Source organism: Galeopterus variegatus, unplaced genomic scaffold (assembly GCF_000696425.1).
Source record: "Galeopterus variegatus unplaced genomic scaffold, G_variegatus-3.0.2 Scaffold496, whole genome shotgun sequence".
NCBI lineage: Eukaryota > Metazoa > Chordata > Mammalia > Dermoptera > Cynocephalidae > Galeopterus > Galeopterus variegatus.
Window position 1 is genome coordinate 351,043 of NW_007726607.1, and position 22,847 is coordinate 373,889.

General features: G+C 37.4%; 1 protein-coding gene across 5 annotated transcripts in view; it reads right to left on the bottom strand.

Annotated features, from left to right (window-relative positions):
* Nucleotides 1-6,066: 6,066 nt before the first annotated feature.
* Nucleotides 6,067-22,847, bottom strand: part of ARNTL2 (aryl hydrocarbon receptor nuclear translocator-like 2) — an 82,030-nt gene continuing 65,249 nt past the window's right edge. For 4 of the 5 annotated variants that reach the window (XM_008569435.1, XM_008569431.1, XM_008569433.1 and 1 more), the window contains 8 exons: nt 20,278-20,518; nt 19,712-19,818; nt 19,423-19,573; nt 18,408-18,466; nt 17,425-17,533; nt 12,546-12,624; nt 10,987-11,095; nt 6,067-8,972 (listed from right to left, as the gene is read on the bottom strand). In XM_008569435.1, coding sequence (XP_008567657.1) covers nt 8,836-8,972; nt 10,987-11,095; nt 12,546-12,624; nt 17,425-17,533; nt 18,408-18,466; nt 19,423-19,573; nt 19,712-19,818; nt 20,278-20,518 — 992 coding nt within the window. In that variant the 3' untranslated portion in view covers nt 6,067-8,835. The remainder of the gene's footprint in view (nt 8,973-10,986; nt 11,096-12,545; nt 12,625-17,424; nt 17,534-18,407; nt 18,467-19,422; nt 19,574-19,711; nt 19,819-20,277; nt 20,519-22,847) is intronic. The other variant, XM_008569434.1, reaches the window with a different exon arrangement.

A 22,847-nucleotide genomic window follows, 5' to 3' on the forward strand; every position in this document is an offset into this window, starting at 1 on the left:
CACTAACTACACACACACACACACACACACACACACACACACACAATTTGCTTACAAAGGATGTACTAAAACCACACCCAACTGCACCCAAGGCAAGGACCCTGACCAAAGTATTCTATTTTCCAAACAGGGCTGCTTGGGTTTGGATTCTGACTCCACTGTGTATTACCTGGATAACTTTGTCAAGTTATTTAACTCTCTCAGACTGTTTCCTCATGTGTAAATGGGGGCGGCGGGGGGGGTGATATCAGCATTTATCTTCAGGGTTGTTAAGAGCTTAAATTAATATACATAAAAGACTTAGGAACTGTGCCTGCCATAGTAAGAATTTAATAAAGGTTAAATTTTATTTTTTCAAAATTTTTATTAACATGTATTTGTACATATTTATGGGATTCAGAGCTATATTTCAACACATGTATACAATGTGTGATGAGCAAATCAGGGTAATTAGCATATTCATCATCACAAAAATGTATCATTCTTTGTGATGAGAGTATTTGAGCTCTTCTCTTTTAGCCATTTGAGAACATATAATAAGTTATTGATGACAAATACCTAGCACCACTGTAGACCACTAGAACCTATTTTTCCTATATAGCTGTGATTTTGTATCTGTTAATAGATTTCATTCTTATTCCCTAAGAACTTCAACAACTCAAGAGAATGCAGATTGTATTGTTGGGCAGATTGTTCCAAAAATAAACATACTGGAATTACACTTCTATATGTAACAACAGCTTAGAAGAATGCTAACACATGAAGTATTCCTGAAAGATTTAGTTGCAACATAGTGTGATTCATTGATTGAAGTGACCTATACATAGTCTCATAAATTAAAAACTTTAAAAGGAAATGTTGAAATCAGAAGAAGCCACTATTTCTCTTATTATCTTATAAAATAGAACTATTCAGTATTTTATTCTTTAAAATTTTTTCAGAAAATAAGAAAAAGAAAAAGTGATACAGCATCACATAATGGAAAGATCAGTATCAAATTCTATAATATTTAATTAAACAATTTGCTACTGGTGAAAGAATAGACAGCCAGATTAATTCAACAGATAAGTCCTTCCCCTCCCTGGCCATCACCACTACCTCCCTCCAAAACAGGTCCCAGAATACATACGAACTTAAGATATGGTAAAGTAACATTTCAAATCAGTGGGAAAAGAAGGGACTAGTCACTGAATGATTGTGGAGCAAGGGCATAATATTTTGGAAAGAAAAGTAGACTTCTCTATCTCACTGAAGACCAAAATAAACTTCAGCTAAAGACTTCAGTGTAGAACTGTGAAACCACATGACACTTAGAAGAAAATTTAGGTGTGTATTTATTTGATCTTGGGGTGGAGAAGTTTTTCTTCCTGAGCATAAAAGCAAACAAAACAAATATAGAAAGAAAATATTGACATAGTTAACCACATAAAAATTATCTCTGGGGCCAGCCCGGTGGCGAGCGTGGCGGCGCTCCCACCGAGGGGTCGGATCCCATGTGGAGACCAGTTCCCACTCACTGGCTGAGCGCAGTGCGGGCGCAACACCGAGGGTTGCGATACCGTTGCCGGTCCCCTGTACGGACGCGACATCGAGGGTTGCAATCCCGTTGCCGGTCAGTAAAAAAGACAAAAAAAAAAAAAAAAAAGGAAAAATTATCTCTGGAAAGAACACTCACTGTAAACAAACTTTCCATATGGCAATTAGGCAATTTTGATCTGACAATTACACCACAAGAAATTCATCCTAAACAAAATCAGAGGTGCGTAGCAAACATTTGTGTAGAAGGATGTTAACTGACATATTACTTATAATAGTAAAACTTTCAAAAGAGCCTAGATGTTTCACAATAAAAGAATATTTAAATAAATTGATGGCTCACTGTTCTACACCCATTCGGCAGTTAAAGCATATTTACAGACATAACCATAAATATTGTAATTGGCTAAAAAAAAGTTGTAAATGGTTGCTCTGGAGAACAAGAATTAGGGTTAAGGTGGAGCCCTTTTAAAAAAAATTTTATACCTTCAAATACAATCTGATTTTTAACCAATATGTATGTGCTACTTTCATACAAAAAATACAGAAATAAAATTGTATAACAAAATCATAACTTTAAAAAAAAATCATTGGAAAATACAGACCTAGAAAAAACATAAAGAGAATACCCAAGTATTGATTGTGGTTTTTCAGTAGGTGGTAAAATAACAGGAGATTTTAATTTTCTTCTTAGCATATTTATTTCTGAATTTTTAACAATGGATATAAAGGTTTTATATTCAGAAAAAAAATGAATTAAAAGTGAAATACGCTACTAATGTGTTATTACAAAGAAATGAAAGTGTTCTTTCTACTTCTACATTACAAATTACAGGTTTTCTATTGTCCCTGCTGCACATGTCCCCATCCTTCCTCTGGCCCCAGGCTGTCCGGCTGTTGGCTATTTCTGACATCCTTCCCCTTTCAAGGATGCCTTTAAAGCTCACTTTATTTAATCAGAATTAAAATGTTCTAAAGGGAAAGGGAAATAGGTAGTAGGCTCTGCCTTCATCCTGAGACTCCCTGCTCCCTACTCCACTTTCCTAGGAAGAGCCCTAGAATGAGAAGTCTGTGGACGTGTCCATTTGTTGCTGGTGAATGGCAAGATCAGTGGTTCTCAAGTACGGTCCCTGGACCAGAAGCATCAGCATCACCGGGCAGCTTATTGGAAATGAAAATTCTTGAGCCCCACCTCGGACCAACTGAATCAGAAACTCTGCGGGTGGTGCTCCGTAATCTGTGTTTTATCAAGTTCTCCAGGTGATTCTGATGCAGCTAAGTTTGAGAACCACTGGTCTGATGAATGGGAAAAAACTGCGAGTGTAACATATTTGGGGAATTCCTCACAAGCAAAGCCTGATCCCTCCCACTCTCTCTTAGCACTTTGCACATACCTTTGAAGTAGCGAGTATCATGGTCTATAGTTATTGCTTCCTACTATCTCCCCGTTAAACTGTGGTCTCTTAAGAGCAGGGACTATGGCTTTTTCGTCTGTCTCTGAAAGCACAGCACAGGAGGAGTGAGTGCTGAGTAGAAACAAATGGTGTCATTTGTTAGGAACCATTCCAGCTTCCTTGAAAATGCCTTACAGGCTTCCCCCTTAGCAAACTGAATCGCTTACCTCCTTGTGCTGTTCATATGCCCTTCCCAGACACCCTACCTCGATGGAATTCTCTCGGTACTTTCTAGTGGATATAAATTTCTACTCGTTACTCAGGTTAAACTTTTGGAAGGCATAAGTCACTCTCATACTAATTATACATTTGTCTGATATATGGTTTCAGGCATTTTTTAGTAACAGTGATGAAGCTTCCTCATGGCATTAACCCCCAATCTTCATTGTCATACTGTAGATCTTATAAATTAATATATAAAGATTACTAAGTGCCAGACAATGTGTGAAGCACTTTATGTAACCTAGTTCAACCCTCACTAAAGTCCTGCAAGGTTAAGTATTCTTATGTCTACTTTATAAATAAACTGAGGCTCAAAAAACTTAAGTTTGCTGACCAACTCAGATTTCTCTCCCATCCTCCAAACTCACATACTTGACTATCTACTAGCTATCTTTTGGACCAACTCAATTTGTCCAAAACAGATGCATCTTCTACCCCAGAGCTGTATTCTTACCTTCTTGTACAGCTCTGCAATCCAGACACCCAGGCCAGAAACTTCAGTCATTATGCACTGCTTTAGCTTCGGTACTTCCAAGTCCAATCAGACCTCAAGTTCGTGCAGTCCTATGTCTGTCGTACTATCTCTTAAATCTGTCTCTTTCTCATCTTTATGGCTCCACCTTGGTTCAGGCTCTTCCAGCCTCCCATTAAATTTACTGTAATAAGCTCTGTGATGGACACCTCCTGTGGGTGGCCACTGTCTATGCTCTTCTGCTGGCAACAGCAAACCTGGGAGCCTCTCCTCTCCCACGGGAGAGTTTCCAACATGTCAGAGGTTCCCATGAGAGATTCCCATGTTGTTCATGGGATTCCAACAGGGTTGATTCACCAACCTTCAACCCAGGACTGGACATGTGACCAAAGCCTCGGCAATCTGTATGTTCTAGCCTGGGGACTACAGGAAAGTCCGTGTGAACTACGCTGATCCAGAGGCCCAATCAGTGGACATTTTCATGTGAATTACTAGGGAAGACAGAAACTCTCTTTCCAGTGAGATAAGCAGGTATAAGAAACAATATGTGCTTGGAGCTTCTGAATGTCATTATGGGGAGAGGGTCCACAGGGGGATAAAAACAGCTTAGAGAGAAGCAAAGCTGAGAGATGGACAGGGGAAGAGGCAGGGAGAGAGCAGGAGGAGATAGTCAGAGGGCCAGACAATGCTGATGACACTGGACTGTGATGAGAGTGAAAAGAAGCCTTTATTGGGTTAAACCACTGAGATTTTGGAATTGTTATAGCAATTAGCATACCCTGATGAACATACCCTAAAATGTGTATGGTAACATAGTTTAATGTACCCCTCTGCCTAGTGGTTTGGGAGCACTGGATCGTTTCCGTAATCTATGTTTCCACGTTGGAAAGTAGTTAAGGACACTTTTTTTTTTTTTTTTTGACCGGTAAGGGGATTGCAACCCTCGGCACAGTGTGGTCCGCATCACGGTCAGCAAGTGAGCGCACCGGCCATCCCTATATAGGATCTGAACCCGCGGCCTCAGCGCTACCAGCGCCGCACTCTCCCGAGTGAGCCACCGGGCTGGCCCAAGGACACACTTTTTTGAAGGAAGTTTATTAAAATAAAAAACAATAAACTAGTAATTATTATAAAATATAATTTAATTTTACTCATTATTTACCACAAAATTTTAAAAATACCAATATACAGACAAGAGCAAGTGAGCAGGAAAAGAGCTAGAAATTGTACAAAAGACATCTAAACTCGAGAACGTACGAGGAGTAACACATACACACCATACGCTCTCAAACGCGTTCAGAAAGCATATTCCAGGGTGGACAGGTTTTCCTCCTAAGGTCAGCTTTTCCTGGCACCACATCTGGAAAGCTCTCCAAGCCAAAGTTCTTATATTATGTGAGAAGGATCTTCCCAGACTTCCCTTGGAAAGCATTTCTCATAAACAACCCACACCAGACAGCTAACTTCTTCTAGACACAGAAGTCAAAAAAGCCTCTCATAGACCCCATGGAGCTTGGAAATATTAATCTGCTAATGAAAACCAAGCACTACAAAAATGGAAAAGTGGCACCTAGTGGTCACTTAGTAGTTTTTCTTTATGGCTTCTAGATAATTGTAGATGTCAGCTCTTCTATGCCCATAACACTGTGCAGGGCAAATCTGACTTTCCAACTCCAGAGCCCCACGATGACTTACCTGAGTGGTTGATACCTCTTTAGAGAGGATCTGAAACCAGACACCACTAAATATGGTCTGGCAACTAGACACTGGCTGTTTCATATACCTGTGCCCCAGAGTTTACAGAGATTCCATAAGTCTGACAACCGCTATAGCCTTTTCTGTTGTGACACTGTAAATAAACACTTCCTTTTCATTCCATTTATTTATTAGAAAGCTCATTCTATATTTTCATGTTTGTCTTCCTGTTTCTCAATGGATTTCCACATTTAGTGATGACCATATGGTGTCAACATACTTATTTCATTTCAGGCTATCATCATGTAATAAAATAACTGATAAATATCATATATATATATATATATATATATATATATATATATATTTTGCAGCTGGCTGGTATGGGGATCAAACTCTGAACCTTGGTGTTAGCACCATGCTCTAACCAACTGAACTATCCAGCCAGCCTGATAACATTTTCAAGTTTACTATTTTCAAAAAAGTTTTAAATTTGGTACATGGATAGAGGCTCATAGGTATCTGATTGTACTGAACAAAGGATCAATAAATAATTACTCTTTAAACATAGTATTTAGAGGTAAATATCATCCTTCTGGTATAACATTTGGTCTACTTCAATAATATCCACGTAATAAAAAGTTCTAGAACAGCACTGTCCAATAGAAATATAAGGTGAGACATGTGTAATTTTAATGTTTTATTTAATTCAGTATATCCAAAATATCATTTGAACACGTCATTAATATAAAATTGTTAATGTGATGTTTTACATTATTTTTGTAATACTAAGTCTTCAAAATCTGGTATGTGTTTTACATTTGCAACACATCTCAATTTGTACTGGCCACATTTTAAGTTCTCAGCAGCCACACGTGGCTAGTGGCTTCAGCATTGGACAGTGCAGCTCTAGGGTCTACCGTAATGCTCAAGTCCTGTGGACTGGAATCACAGAATCATAGCTGGAAGTAAACTTAGACATCAAACTGCTTTTTACAAATGAGGAAACTGAGGCTCAGAGAATTTAAATGGCTTGCCTGAGGTCGCACAGCTAAAGTGAGACTGAATAGGGCCTTCTGATTCTAGGCACTCTTCCCACTCCACTGTTATTGTAGTGGTAATTCTTAGGGTTAAAAAAAAAAAAACAACTACAGTACTCTTTTTATAATACTTTCATGCAATTTATAGATCAATTATTTCTCACCCAAAGTAATTTGTAGGAGAAAGAAGTAATACAGTATAAGCCATAAAAATATCTGTCACTCCTAACAGCAATCAAATGTTAATGGAATGCATTTTGAAGGAAACACTAAAGTTGGGAGAACTACAGTATCAGACCACATGGATTGGATTCTGGGTCCAGGGCAAGAGGATCTCCAGAAAAATATAAGAGTGGACTGATCAAGGATTAAACCATGCACAAAGCATTCAATTGTCTATCTGTCCATTGGTCTGTTGAATTACTCTCCTCTTTCAAAGAGAAGAAACTGCCACTGTACAAGGCAGCAGTGGTCTGCCTCTCAATTCCTTGCATCACGAGGGTGCACCCCACCTGCTTTTGAGGCCGTCCAGCCAAGATGGTCTATTTTGCTGCCACTAGCTCAGGTAGACTCTTTAAAGGCCAAGCCCAAACTGCAATGGCTCATTCAGTCCCCTAAGAAAGTTATATTGCTAGGCAGGCCCCTCTGCCTGATTTAGAGAATCTTTAGTGATCTTTCATCCTTCTTTAGACTTAATATAATGCTTATGCTGCTGCACAGCAATCCCCCCCTTCCCCTCCCCATTGTAGGGTTTCTTTGGCTTATTCTAAACCTGGGGGTCTCTCAAGTCCTCAAGTGTCAGACCAGGAATGGTGCTGACCCTCTGATATTGCTGGAACACTGTATCAGCTCAAGAGAACAACGTGCCAACACATCCTTGCCCACACAACCACTGCAAATTTCACACTTAAAGGGAACATTTGCTTTTGGTTATTGCCTGTTGGTATGTTTGTCATTAACATGTCTGGTGAAAATTCTACTCTATCACCTACAGCTAGAGAAATATCATGCAGGGTCAAAATAGTGCTTTGTTTGGTGAAGGGCTCTGAGGGGAAGTTTTCTGAAAAGGTGTAGCACCATATAAGAAAGAAAACTGGATTTGAATCCCACATTGGAGCCTGAGGGCTTGTCCATTAGGTTCCAGCCTATCTTACTTCCATTTGTGAGGCACAAAAGAGAATATATAGGAACACACTTATATATACATATACATATATGTATATAGAATATATGAGAACACACTATAGATATTAAAACATAAGGCGTTATAAAAGTATGATCCCCAATATGTAGATACATAGTATTTTAAATAATCTTAATACTTAACATTCAATTTGAGCCACCTCTGGATTAATTACCGATTCAAAAACTGCTCTCCACATTTTTAATTAAAACTGATATTTAAATTATTTTTCATTGTCTCATGATTTTAAACCATGTACTTACTATTTATTCCACTACCTTTGGTTACAGGTAATAATAACCGTAATTGCCTAATAATCTAGAAGTCCACAGCTAATTCCTGGGTCAGTTAATTAGTCATTTAACCAGTGAGATCGTTGCCTTCCCAAATGTGTATGAAGAAACTAGTTTATAAACATAAAACATTAAAAAATTTGTGAATTTAATGTGTGACTTTACACAGGACATTTAATCTTCCTGGGCCTACTTCTTCCTCTTAGACTCACCTTTTACTAAGCATGTTTTCAACATTAAAAACCTGTTCTATGTGTAATGAAAGTCTTGAGTGGTTATACTGAGAATAAATATTATATGCAGAGGTTAATCACCAAGATCTAGGGCTCAAGATCCTTCTTTTTTTCTAAGCAAGTCGAAACTCCTTCAACTTTTTCTGAGTTTTAAATAAGAAATCATCTCATGTAATATCCATCTTAAAGTGCTCAATTAAGCACAATTATCCCAGCTTTGTGCTTGCCTAAGTCTACAAAGATGACACACAATATTCATTGTGATTATGACTATAAATTACACTGTCGCTTTAAATGTTCAAGAACGCCCCGTTTTCTTAACGTGTGTAAGCCCTGTCCTCAATTAAGGAAATAAGCAAGAAATGGGAATGTTCCAAATTACACAAACCTACTATTATAAGTGAATCTTAGACATAAGAAAAACATCAATATATTAAATTCCCCAAACTGAGAAAAACTGCATCAAAAATAAAAACAAAACCAAAACAATATGTACATGATATTCTTGGTTTTAGCAAAACTATGGCAATTAGTGAATTTAAGCTGGTTCACTGAGTAAAGGGTCTGTAATAAACTCTTGATTGGTTCTCTTTGGAGGAAAACATCTTATTTCCCCACGTTCCTGTGAGAGTAAGGTGCAAATGTATAAAAATTGGTAGAACATTCATAAAAGATAAATACAGTACTTTAAACATAAAAATCAAATGTTAGAGTGTCCACTGGATGTCACTGAAGTCACCAGGCTCCCCCAGACCCCCCTCTGCTTCTAAGTAATTCATGAATGCAGCCATGGCTGTGTCGTCATTGTCACACAGGGCATCGAAATCCAGCTGGGCACCATCACCTATCAAATTAAAACACAGGCCCGTGTGAGTAAAGGTGATCAAAAAAGGCACACATTTCACATACTTGGAGGTTAAAAAATGATTATCATCAAAAATGGCAAAGCAAGGCTGGAACACCATACAGTGCGTTTCTTTTTTTTTTTATTCCTTTTTGTCTTTTTTCGTGTCCGGCAATGGACCGCAACCCTCAGTGTCGCGCCCGCACCGGACCGGGACCGGCAACGGGATCGCAACCCTCGGTGCTGCGCCCGCCCCTCGCTCAGCCAGTGAGCGGGAACCGGTCTGTATGTGGGATCCGAACCCTCGGCGGGAGCGCCGCCGCGCTCCCAAGCGGCTCACTGTAGCAGTGCGCCACCGGGCCGGCCCCATACAGTGTGTTTCTGAAGGCAAAAGTATAAATCTTAAATTGCAGAAGCCTCATATATTTTTAAGTGTGTCACCTATTTTTATAACAATCTGCTGTCACATAAATTGCACTTAATTCATCTGATGCATATAAGTGAGCTAGTCTATGAGTTTTGTAACAGAAATTGACACCACTAAAGGGTACAGATTCCTAGACAGTTGGAAGTTAGGGGCTGGGGGTTATGTGTGTGTAGAGAGCCTAGAAGGAGAAATTTAACTTGAATTTACTTTGTGAAAAAACTCTAGTTAGTCCTAAAATGAAAAGGCTGAGACAAAAGCTTCATCTACCAAAAGCTTGAAATTTTCTTATAAAAAGGGGATAACCAGATTTTTGATTGAAAAAAGAAAAAAAGAGGAGTCATGGAAATGAGATTTAAGTTAGAGATAGGAACAGGTTCTAGAAATTAAGGGTTAAAATGCAGACAAAGATTAACCAAAGTTTTCGAGATAGCTTTCAAAGTGCAATAGAATTTGAGATAATTAATATGTGGCTTGATGTGTGTTTGAAGCTGATATCCAGGTTCCTTCAAGTCCTTTGATTCTCTTTAACATATGCTTTCAGCAGAGCAAGGCTGGTTACAGGGGGTATGAAACCATGTCCTATGGGTTGAACCTGCCCCCCAAAGTTCACGTGTTGCAGACTTAATCCCCAATGCAACAGTGTTGGGAAGGGGGGCCTAATAAGAGATTAGGTTATGAGTGCTCTGTCTTCACGAATGGATTCACGTTGTTATTGCAGGATTGCACTGGTTATAAAAGTGAGTTCAGCCCTCTTTTGCCTTCTGTCACCCTCTCACCTTCTACATGGGATGACACAGCAAGAAGGCCATTGCCAAATGCTGGTACCTAAATCTTGGACTTCCCAGCCTCCAGAAACATGAGCCAAATAAATTTCTGTTCATTATAAATTACTCAGTCTGTGGTATTCTGTTATAGTAGCATAAAATGGACTAAGACACTATGTCATTTTAATTTACTTGATTTGGACTTTGCATAAACATTATTAAAATGAATGGTTACATCTTAAACTTCTTATGACTTGTACCTTTCTAAATTTCTTAATAATTCTTGATAATGGACCTCTTTTCTTAGTTAGAAATACCTTAGTTTTATTTAAATTATGTGTAGTTAGCAATACCCATAGCTCATTGAGTTGATTACTGAATTTTTTTTTTTTTTTTTTTGTCTTTTTCCGTGTCCGGCAACGGATCGCAACCCTCAGTGTTGCCCCCGTACCGGACCGGGGACCGGCAACGGGATTGCAACCCTCGGTGTTGCTCCCGTGCCTCGCTCAGCCAGTGAGCAGGAACTGGTCTGTATGTGGGATCCGAACCCTTGGGCGGGAGCGCCGCCGCGCTTCCCAAGCGGCGCACTTATCCAGTGCGCCACCGGGCCGGCCCTGATTACTGAATTTTTAATGACACATCCATTAAGTAACATACATTTTAAAATCAGGAGTATGATTATTGTAATTAGAAATTTTGAATGAAAACATCTTAGTTTTAAAACTATTTGCTTCTCTGGAAATCTCTTGCACCTGAAAAAACAGTAATTAAGAGGGAGTTTTTGGAAAACCAAAACAGCCAGCAGTTTGCAAAGAAAACTTACTGAGGAGGGGTTCCTGCCTGTGGACAGCAACTGTGCTCTGGGTTTGCCTGGTAGGCTCCAGCTCCCCCATTTCAGAGGGACTTAGTGGAAACAACTCCTTATTTGACATCTGAAAAGACAGTCACAATAACAGTTAGTAAGGTTCCGACTTGAATGAAATAAAGACCTCTCAGAAGTTACTGGACAGACGTGGGCCTGTGCCAGCACCTCCACGACCACCCTACACACGGCAGCTTGCACTTACTGCATACGAGGTGCCCAGCTCTCCACAGGCACCATCTCACTCCACTCTTCAAATGTGAGGTAGCTGTGTTACAGGTCATGAATCTGAAGCTTAAAGAGACTGATATCTTGCCCAAGGGTTGAAGCCATGATCTTAACCCCAAGCTACCTGACTCCAAAGCCCACATTCTAAAGTTACAGACTATAAGAAAAAGTTTTGGCTTAAGAAGGAAAATTTCCTTCTTCCTTCAAATGCTCGAAGTTATTTCAGTTTTTAAAAAATGATGGCAGAACTATACCTCATATAAAACTACTTCAAGAAATACTGTTTTGGAGTGGGTAACAGATTAAACCAGATGCTTTCATCAAAATTACTGGCTAAACAATCTAATCAACGTAGCTCACAAAATAAATCATTTACCTACATTGCCTCATGCATTTACCTATGGAATGCCTATATAATGTACACTACTTAGAGATTTTTGTTTATTATGATTTAAATCTGTTTTTAGCAGATTGCCAGCAAACGTTTGCTAAATGTATAAATAAACGAAAGTACAAATGACAGACCAGAAGACTTATGATATTTGTTTAAAAATACATATTGGTATTTTCAAGTTCCTGTTTGTCCCTGGTCAGATGTAATTTTTTTTTCTCCTGTATTCTTATACCACTTATTTTACATACCTACTTTATAGCTTTTTGTTGTCTGTGTTATGTTAGAATTATACTTTATTTCAGTCTTCCAGCAGCACTAGGTTTAGTCATTTTTTATATATGCATTAACATTGCATTTCAAACAGCTAGTATTTGTTCAATTGAGTTAAATAGTATATTTAACTCTGCAGCTCATATTGTTTAAATTTTTTTTTCCAAACCACAAGGATTTTTTCATTCATTGAATTGAAACCTATTAAAATAACAACAATAATAATAGCTACCATACATTGAGCACTTACTGTGTGCCAGGCACTGTTTTGAGAGTTTTTGTCTATTTTTCTACTTAATTACTTAATTTTCACACACCTCCAGGAAATCAATGACATTATTATCCCTGTTTTACAGATGAGGAAATTGAAGTATAGATAGTTTAAGTAACAAGCTGAGGATACACAGCAGTAAGTGTCTGAGTCACGACTTAGACCCCGACAGGATGCTTCCTACAGCTTCATCCTTAACCACTATTCTACACTGCCTCTTAAAAACCACTGTGTGGCCAGAAAGAGTTCACTTTTTTTTTTACAGGATGGCTTCTTTTCTTTAAAGAAATAATCAACAAGGAGCAAATTTTATTGTTCATTTATTTCATAAATATTATCATTTACGAGTGTACTTACATTCCTGCAGTTGACAGTGTGAGTGTCTTTCATTAAGTCTGCTGGACTTGTGTCATCAAGGGATGAAGACGACTGTAACCTTTCAAAAGTGATACATAAAATGTTTGTTCTATTTACACATTTCAGAAGGAAATTTTCTCCTCTGAATGCATAATAATCTACTGATAAAAATACAGGAACTTGAGACTGAGTATCACAACAGCTTTCCCAATTAGACTGACTTGTTAGGTGCCAGGCTTATTTTTAACTATGGAGTGCTAACACTCCACGGTAATAAAAAAATAAAGCTGTGAGGTAAAAGCTCTTAAGTAAGTCATGTTACCTGTCAATGTAGCATGTGGCAAAGTAACAGAATAACACAACACAATTTAAAACAGACACTCACAGTAAGAATCAGTTCCTCATCAAGATGCTAAATGCCAGAACTGAGAGTAAAGAAAGATTTACTGAAATTCTGTAACCCTTTTTAAGTGAAAAATACATTATATTTTTACTGTAACAGATCATCCCCAGGCTAAAAAAAAAAAAAATCAATGAAACACATACATAGTTAACAGAATGGCATAAAGATAACTTTATGTGTTCATGTATTCCCAAGAAAGCAGTTTTGATGAGAAACTATGGAGGGAGAAATTTAAACAAAGGAATGAAGTGTCTTAGGTAGGAAAACACAGAGATGAGAAGATTGGTGACCTGTCTGGGGGATTTTCCACGGGACAATCTATGTTAAGAGATTGGCCAGTTTTTCATTCTGTGGTTCATGTTTCCTAGCCCCAGCTTTATTAACATAACAAAATTGACAAAAATTGTATATATTTACAACATACAACATGATGCTTTGAGATATGTATATACTGTGAAATGATTAAATCAAGTTAATTAACATATTCACCTTACACACTTAACCATTTTTTGTATTAAGAACACTTAAGATTTACTCTCTTAGCATAGTCACCATGCTATACAATAGATCTCCTGAACTTATTCACCCTGCCTAACTGAAACTTTGTACCCTGTGACCAACATCTGCCCAATCCGCCCTTCCTACCCCAACCCCTGGTAAACATCATTCTACCCTCTGCTTCTTAATTCAACTCTTTTAGATTCCACATACCAGTGGGATCATATAGTATTTGTCTTTCAGTGTCTGGCTTATTTCACTTAACATAATGTCTTCCAGGTTCACCATGTTGCAAATGACAGGATTTCCTTCTTTTTTAAGGCAGAATAGTATCCCATCGTGCGTGCATGTGTGTGCGTGTGTGTGCGTGTGTGTGTGTGTGTGTGTGTGCAGTCATGTGCCACATAATGGCATTTCAGTCGACAGACTATGTATATGATGGTGGCTATACCATATAGCTTAGGTGTGCAGTAGGCTATATCATCAAGATTTGTGTAAGTACACTCTATGATGTTTGCACAATGACAAAATTGCTTAATGATGCATTTCTCAGAACATATCCTTGTCATTAGGCAACACATGACGACATACATCCCATTTTCTCTATCCTTTAATCTGTCTATGAACATTTAGATTGATTTCATATCTTGGCTATTCTGAATAATGCTGCAATGAACATGGGAGTGTAGACATCTCTTCAACATGCTGACTTCATTTCCCTTGGATAAATACCCAGAAGTGGGATTGCTGGATCATATGGTAGTTCTACTTCCAATTTTTTGAGGAACCTCCCTACTGTTTTCCATGATGGCTGCACTAGTTTACAGTCCCACCCACGGTGTGCAAATGTTCCCTTTTCTTCACATCCTCACCAACACTTGTTATCTTTTGTCTTTTTGATAATAGCCATTCTAACAGGTATGAGATAATATCTCATTGTGATATCAATTTGTATTTTTCTGATGATTAGGGATGTTGAGTATTTTTTTCATGAACTTGAACATTTGCATGAACTTGAGAACTAACTATATTCGTTTATTTTAACAATATTATTGGGCCAGCCCGGTGGCGCACTGGCGAGTGCGCCGCTTGGGAGTGCAGCGGCGCTCCCGCTGATGGTTTGGATCCCATGTGGAGACCGGTTCCCGCTCACTGGCTGAGTGCGGTGCGGACGCGACACCGAGGGTTGTGATCCCGTTGCCGGTCCCCGGTACAGGCACGACACCGAGGGTTGTGATCCTGTTACCGGTCAGTAAAAAAGACAAAAAGGAAAAAAAAACCAAAAAAAAAAAAAGGTTACCAGTCAGTAAAAAAGACAAAAAGGAAAAAAAAAACAAAAAATACAATATTATTATATTCGTCATTTGAGAGCTAACTATATTCATAACCTTCACCCCTTTTTAAATCAGGTTATTTTCTTACAATTGAAGAATAGTTGAGTTCTTTATATATTTTGGATTTTATCCCTATATATGGTTTGCAATGTATGCTATACGAAGTTATTACGAATATATTCTCCTGTTCCATAGGTTGTCTCTTCACTCTGTTGATTGTTTACTTTTTTCTGCAAAAGTTTTTTAGTTTGATGTAATCCCATTTGTCTGCTTTGCTTTCGAATATATTCTCCTGTTCCATAGGTTGTCTCTTCACTCTGTTGATTGTTTACTTTTTTCTGCAGAAGTTTTTTAGTTTGATGTAATCCCATTTGTCTGCTTTGCTTTCGTTGCCTGTGCTTTTGGGACCACATTCAAAAATCACTGCCCAGACCAATGTCTTGGAGCTTTCCCCCTGTGTTTTCTTCTAGCGGTTTGTACACTTCTGGGTATTACATTTAAGGCTTTAATCTATTATGAGTTGGTTTTTGTACATGGTTTGAGATGAGGGTCTAATTTCATTCTTCTGCATGTGGGTATCAGCTTTTCCCAGCACCATTTACTGAAAAGACTGCCCTTTCCCCATCGTGAGTTCCTGGCATCTTTGTTGAAAATCAGTTAACCATAAATGCATGGATTTATTTCTGGGCTCTCTATTCTGTTCCAGTAGTCTTGTACATGTCTGTTTTTATGCCAGTACCATGCTGTTTTGATTACTATAACTTTGTAGTAGATTTTCAAATCAGTTAGTGTAATGCATCTGTGGCAGTATCCATACTTCTTAAAATTTGATTTCCAAAACACTATTTTCCTAAAATTCAAAGATATTCTGAGTTTGAAACATATATAGTCCCAAGTATTTTAGATGGGTAATTATGGGCCTGTATACATACATGCCCACACATATATACAGATATGTCATTCTCTTTCCTTATACAAGTGAGTTATTATACTTATTATTCTTTTTTTTCTATTCTGGGCTTTTTTTCTATTTACCATATATTTTAAAGATCTTTCTATATTAGCATAAATAGAGCTACCTCATTTTTAATAGTTGCAGAGTATTCCACTGTATAAATATTCTATAACAAGTTATGGTTATGATAAATATTTGAATATTTAAACCACTACTGTAAACAATGCAGCAGTGAAGTCTTGTTCATAGATCTTTGCACAGTTGTGGAAAAGTGTTTGCTCCTGGGGTAGAATTGTTGAGTCTAAGAATATACACAATTACATTTTTTATGGGTATTGTATAATTACCCTCCAATATTGCACAAATTTATACTCCCAGAAACAGTTTATGCGTACCTGTTTCCTTATACTCTTGCCAATATCAAATATTATCAAACTTTCAAATCTTTGATAATCTTCTAAATGAAAAAAGGAACCTCATTATTTTTAATTTTGTGTATAAATTTATCTTTAACTATGAGTAGAGTTAAGCAATTTTTAAAGTTTCTTGGCCATTTTTATTTTTCTTTGTTTATGTCTATCAACTTTTTAAAAAATTGAATTATTTAAAAAAATTGTTTAATGACTATTCTTTACATTCTACATAAAGTTTAATAAACGGCTTAATATATAAAAAGCATATAAAGTTTAATAACTTTATTCTTTACACTACAAAACTGTTTATATATTAATACAGTCTGTTTTATCATATGAAATGCATACATTTTCCACAGTTTATAATTTATCTTTTAACTTTGTTATTATGGTGGTTAATGCTTAAATTTTTAATTTTTATATAATTAAATTTATTGATTTTTTTTTCTTAATGAATTCTAGATTTTGTGTGATGTTTAGAAAGGACTTTTTCCAAATTCAGATTATAAAAATCCATACCTGCATTCTTGAAATACTTTTATAGTTTTACTTTGAACTCTTAATTTACCTGGAATTTATTTTAGTGTAAAGAATAAAGTAGGGGTCTAGCTTTATTTTTCTGCCAAATGGTTACACGGTTATTATAATGCCCTACTTAATTCATTTCTACTTACTGATTTAAAATGTCATTTTTACCATATAATACATTTCCATATGCATTTGAGTCTATTTCTGAAATCTAATCTTTTACATTGATCTACTGTAGTCTGTACACAAATATTTTAGTGACTATTGCTTTATAGCACATTTTAATGTCTTTTAGGGTTAGTCTCACTATATTTCTTTAATTTTTCAGAAGTTTTATGGATATTTTAATATGGTTAGCATCATTTGTTGGAATCCAAAAAACAAATGTATAGTAGTATTTTCATTGGATTCAAATTGAATTCATAGGTTAGTTTAAGGAACACTGATATCCTTACAATACTGAGTCTTCCCATTGAAAAAAAGTTTATATCAGGAAAGTTGTTTTAGGCATCTTTCACATACCATTGCAGACTTTGGTTATTTTTCATGTAGGTCTGGACACTGCTTGTAAAATTTATATCTTAAACATTTTATCTTTTTTGTCGCTACTGTAAAGGTGATCATCTTTCCCATTATATTATTAAACTGGTTATTGTCTACATATAGGGAAACTATTGATTTTTTGTATATTGGTTTTGTAAATATGATCATTTTACTTGTGAAAATATTAGCAGCAATAAAACATTACCTTTGTAAATCCAGAACTTCATTTGCAATATCTGTTCCAACACTACCAGCACCAAGTACTGTTCCAGTAGACGCTTCAGGCACACTGATGCAAGACTGTCTAGAGGATTCTAAGTAATAACAAAAGGAAAAATTCAATTGAGTATATAATTTTGGTTAATATCTTCCTTAGAATTCAAACAACCTCCCAGTTCTCTCCTTAAAAGAAATAGATTAGCTGCATCCTAAAATGTTAGAAAACATTCATCTTTGCATTACAAACATAACTCAAGATGCTCTCAGATGCATATAAAGAGTGATATGAATCAAATATGTAGAAAGTCATGAGGGCACGATCATGACCTGTGGCCCCTGAGTACAGATCCTTCCCACTTTAATCTCCACACTAAAGCCAGATCAGTACTACTTTGTTGATACTTCCTGATATTTTTGTTTTTATTTATACAATATATTAATACATTTCTGTGGATTACTAATGCAATTGCATTTATTAATAACTAACACAAATAAGCAAAAGCTGCCCCTTAATACTTTTCATTAATCTGTCCAACAGATATTTAGTGAGTGCCACAATGGACAAGGAACAATGCAAGCTTCTGGGGACAGGGAATGGATCAAACACCATTCCTGCTGCTGAAGAACTCACAGTCTGGTAGAAAGCCACTTCATTGCACAACTAACTGTAGTCCCAGGAAAGATTATAACAGAAGTGTGAGCACAGTGCTGTGGGAATTTAGAGAGGAATATGGTGGTACCCCTGGGAGTTTCAAATGGGATATTTGTTTCCCTTTGAACTTAGTCTCTTACTTCTAACCCAAAGTTGGGATTCCCATAACCCAACCCACAGAAATCTTTTCAATTTCACCTTGAAATTTTTCCCTCTCTGAGACAGTAAAAGATAGCAACTTCCTAATAATAGAAATAGCCTTAACAAATACTCGTCTGTCTTAGCAATAAGTCTTCCATCCTCTGAAACTAACTCACCTTCTGATAATTGAGAGCTGAGAGGAAATAACGGTGCTTCTCCAGTCTCACTATGCCCCCTAGAATTAAGAAACACTGTAGCTGATTTTTTCTCTAAGGTGAAGGGAATCGTTAAAGCAATTACATTAAGCTCTGTGTATTAGATTTATCAATTCTTGGCTCATTTATGTTTTATATACACATATTATTAATATCACTGCCAGAGATCAAGGTATTGATGTGCTAAGTATCACGGCATCTGCCAAATGCCCTGTTACTCCATAAAGTGCACGTTCTCACAGTAACAAACTCTCAGTTCATGTACTAATGATAAGAAGCCAAAGATTATTGGGATGGGTGAGAGAATATTGGAAGTACTAAATTTTTATTAGTTTTTTTAAATTAAATTTTGTAAATAAGGAAGCAAAACTGGATTGATGAAACCTTATAGCAATTTCAAAGAGAAACTTACAGAAAAATAAAACTTAAGACAAGGCCATAGTAGTATATTATGCAAATCAGGAAAAGGTGGCTCTCCCTTCAGGCTGGCACAGCTCCAGATTAGGGCTTGCTAAGCAACACTTGGGCTGGATTTCTGCTCACTCTTTGGCCAAGCACCCCCGTGCTGGGCACACCCTGCACAGACACATGTGGCACCCAAGCCTTAGAAGATGTCCACACAAAAATGATGGGAGGACAAAACAATTTTTTACAATGATATAAAGTTTAAAGACATATCTACTTCGTTTGTTGTATGGCCATGGAGGGTAGGAAAGAAATGCCTGAATAAATGCCTTTACTATCATATATCACACCAAGTAAGAAGGAATATATTACAAAAGGGCAAACTTCTAACTTAATTCTGAGAACTAATGCCAATAAACAGAAAATGAATTTCTCAAAATATATATCTCGAGTGGTAATATATGGCCAGAGGATCATACCATTTTAATGAATTAGCAAGATGAGAAGAGAAAAGCAAAGATATTCATTCGAAATTAATATAAAGGTCTTAACAACATAAAAAATTACTTACAAAACTAAAGTGTTGACAGACACAATATATTCCAGTTCTTTGGTCCAAGGATTTGTGAAACTAAACCACTGGCTTTTTAAAGTTACAAAAGAGCCATCTTTTGCTCTGAATTTGTATGAGTCTGTAGATATTTTCTCCTTACTCTGTAGAACTTAACAAGAAAAGGTAATAATCAGCATAACAGTGTATCATTATAAAAATCAATGCCTTGCAGATTCACTCAAGTTTCAGATTTCACAGGAATGAGAAATTAAGGGTTAAAAAAGTACCCCACTTGATGCATACCCACCTGCTTTGTGCTTGTCAGTCAAATTACTGTGATCATCTTGATGAAAATATTCATAACAAGAAGTTCCCAACAGTTCCTGAGGCAAATATCCTAAGATTGCTGTTGCCCTGGTTTAAAATGGAAAGTAAACTTCAGATTGGTGAGTGTACTCCCTCCCAGAATACTGAAGGCCCATAACAAGGGATTAGAGAAATGGACTGGGGGACAAGTAGCCCATGTGTTCCCTTTGGCTGCCTTTGGCTGTTCTGGACGCAGACAGGGGCTACAGCACAGTACAGTCAGGCTTGAGGTCACCCACCCAATCCAGGGTACGCTCTTACTACCATTGACCAGTAAAATTGGGGCCACAGACCAGGCCCCGTTCCGCACCACTGGCTAGGAAGTTTTATTGCAAGTTTATACTTTGTCTTGAACAAATTTACTTGAAACAAACATATCCTTATTTCACTTAAACTTTATTTTCTATTCCGAAGCCATAAAAAACAACACAGCAGTGCTATTAAGACATCTTTAATAGCCTTAAATATCCCATTGAACTCTAATCATTATGGCATGCAGATGTTTACCTTTGATCTACATAGACAAATTTTCCATTCATTGCAAATCGGGTTATAAATTCAGGTGGTTTCACTTTAATCTCTCCACCATTCTGTGGGACAGTACATGGATGTAATCTTCCAATGGCAACAAGGCAGGTGGAGTGACTGTTGTCTTTCTTACTGTGTCTTTCTTCTTCCATTCCAACAATATTTGGAGGCCAGCTTCTCAAGTAACCAGTGCAGTGGATAGTACAGAATTTTCTCTGATCTAAAAAAATTTTTAAAGGACATTTGGATCATTATGAATAAATTTTTGAATTTCTTACATTGACATTTATAATAGATATAATTGTGCTATAAAATGTTCTTTGAGGGCCGGCCCGGTGGTGCACTGCTACAGTGCGCCACTTGGGAGCGCGGTGGCGCTCCCGCCAAGGGTTTGGATCCCACATACAGACCGGTTCCCGCTCACTGGCTGAGCGAGGTGCGGGCGCAACACCGAGGGTTGCGATCCCGTTGCCGGTCCCGGTCCGGTATGGGCGCGACACTGAGGGTTGCGATCCGTTGCCGGACACGAAAAAAGACAAAAAGGAAAAAAAAAATGTTCTTTGAATACACTAAAATATGAAAAGGGAATAGCACTGTAGTGAAAAGAAATCATCAATTTTGTTTAACAACTTTATTCCAAATGGGTTCTTTTTCTGAGAAACTAAATTATAGGCACTACATCAAAAAGCTAACAGGTTGCCGTAATTTAGGATTAACCAAGTCTATAGCTTAACATATTTCCAAGTCAGTTTTTTAAACTATAGTAATTTATATATGTTGGAAAAAGTTAAACTTCATGACCCCTTGTGATATTGCTCTCAACTTATATTCAAAAGTTAAAAAGAGGATATTTTAATCATTATTCAGAAATGCTTAAATTTCTTATGCTAGCGCTTTTAATGGTTAATAGATATGTATGGTTATAATAGATTATAGAAGCATTTTAGAGAACACTTGGAGAAATTGATAATAAAAGAAAATAAAAATAAAATCTGACTCAAAAATCTCACTTTTCAGGAAAACTCCACCAACCAGAATAATAAAAAATTCGAAATAATCCATATGCTCAAGTATCAGGAAATGCTTAAGAAAACTACTACAACACAGGCATAAAAGATGGGCGGTATACAGATTACAGCACTCCACAAAAAAAGTGATTTAAAAGTTAAAAAGTAGGAAAAAATACCTGACAAAAATGACTTAAAACGGTTGTTTGTGCTAAGTTTTAGAAAAGACCAGAAGAAGCACTATTTTAAATCGGCACTATTTGGCAAAACTGTTCCCACAATAAAACTTTAAATACATTTTTTAAAAAATAAAAGATGATATGGGCTGTTTTGTAAGACAGCGGCTAATAATAAGAGCAACGATTTATAGAACACTTTATGTGCCATACTGTTTTAAGTGCTTTAAATGTATAACTCATTTAATCTTCTTAATAGTTCTATGAGACGTTCTAATATTACCTCCACTGTCTTAGGAAACAGAGTTAATGCCGAGGTCGCTGCAGGGTAAGGGAGGAGCTGGTGTTTAAACCCAGACAGACTGGCTCCAGAGCTCACTTTCTGAACCACTAATGCCGTGCCATCTGATGATGCTGTGTGAGTGCTGTCATGGGAGGTGTTCAAACAGGAGCTGCCTGGGTGACAGAAGGAGAGGGGTCCCAGAGGGGATCCAGCCAGAGGGAACAGCCAGTGCAAACTGAGAGCCAGTGAGCAGGCAGATGTGGTGAAAGCACAGGCTGCAGGGGGACAGTGGCTGGAGAAGAAAGCAGGGACAGAGTGGGTAGGTCTGGTAAGCCACGCACAGGACCTTGTACTCAACAGACACTAACCCCTCCATGGACCGCAGATGCCTCAAATGTATTTTTCGCACTTATTTCCTACCCTGTTTTATGGCACCAACAATCAATCCTGGCAGTTAAAAGAGAAACCTCAGAGTCATTCTAGGCTCCTGCCTTTATATCACCCCAACATCCAAGATAACTTAAAGGAATTAAAATGGGGCTAAGTGTGATACAAGGTTTTCATTAACGAAACTAGATGGCGGTCAAAATAAAAGGTGTGTACACCAAGTTGGCATTTCTGCACATTTACAAAGGATACTGACTAAAAATATTCCATTCAAGTGAAAATACAGACTGAAAAAAGACATCTTATATTTATGTACAGAATCTCACCTCACAGAACCTAGTCTGTTACTTTGACTCTTCTTACAACAGGGTTGCTATCTTCATGTCTGAATGAATCTGTCCCTCAAGTCTCACCTTGAACATTTATTCAGTTGGCAAATTTCTAGTTGGGATTATGTCCATCCACTGCAGTTCATTTAATAAGTTATCTGAAGTTTTTTTTAAAAATCCCATAAAAGTATTCTTATTCTTTTTTTTCCCCTTTTTGTCTTTTTTCATGTCCAGCAACGGATCGCAACCCTCAGTGTTGCGCCCATACCGGACCGGGACCGGCAACGAGATCACAACCCTCGGTGTCGCGCCCGCACCCCGCTCAGCCAGTGAGCGGGAACCGGTCTGTATGTGGGATCCGAACCCT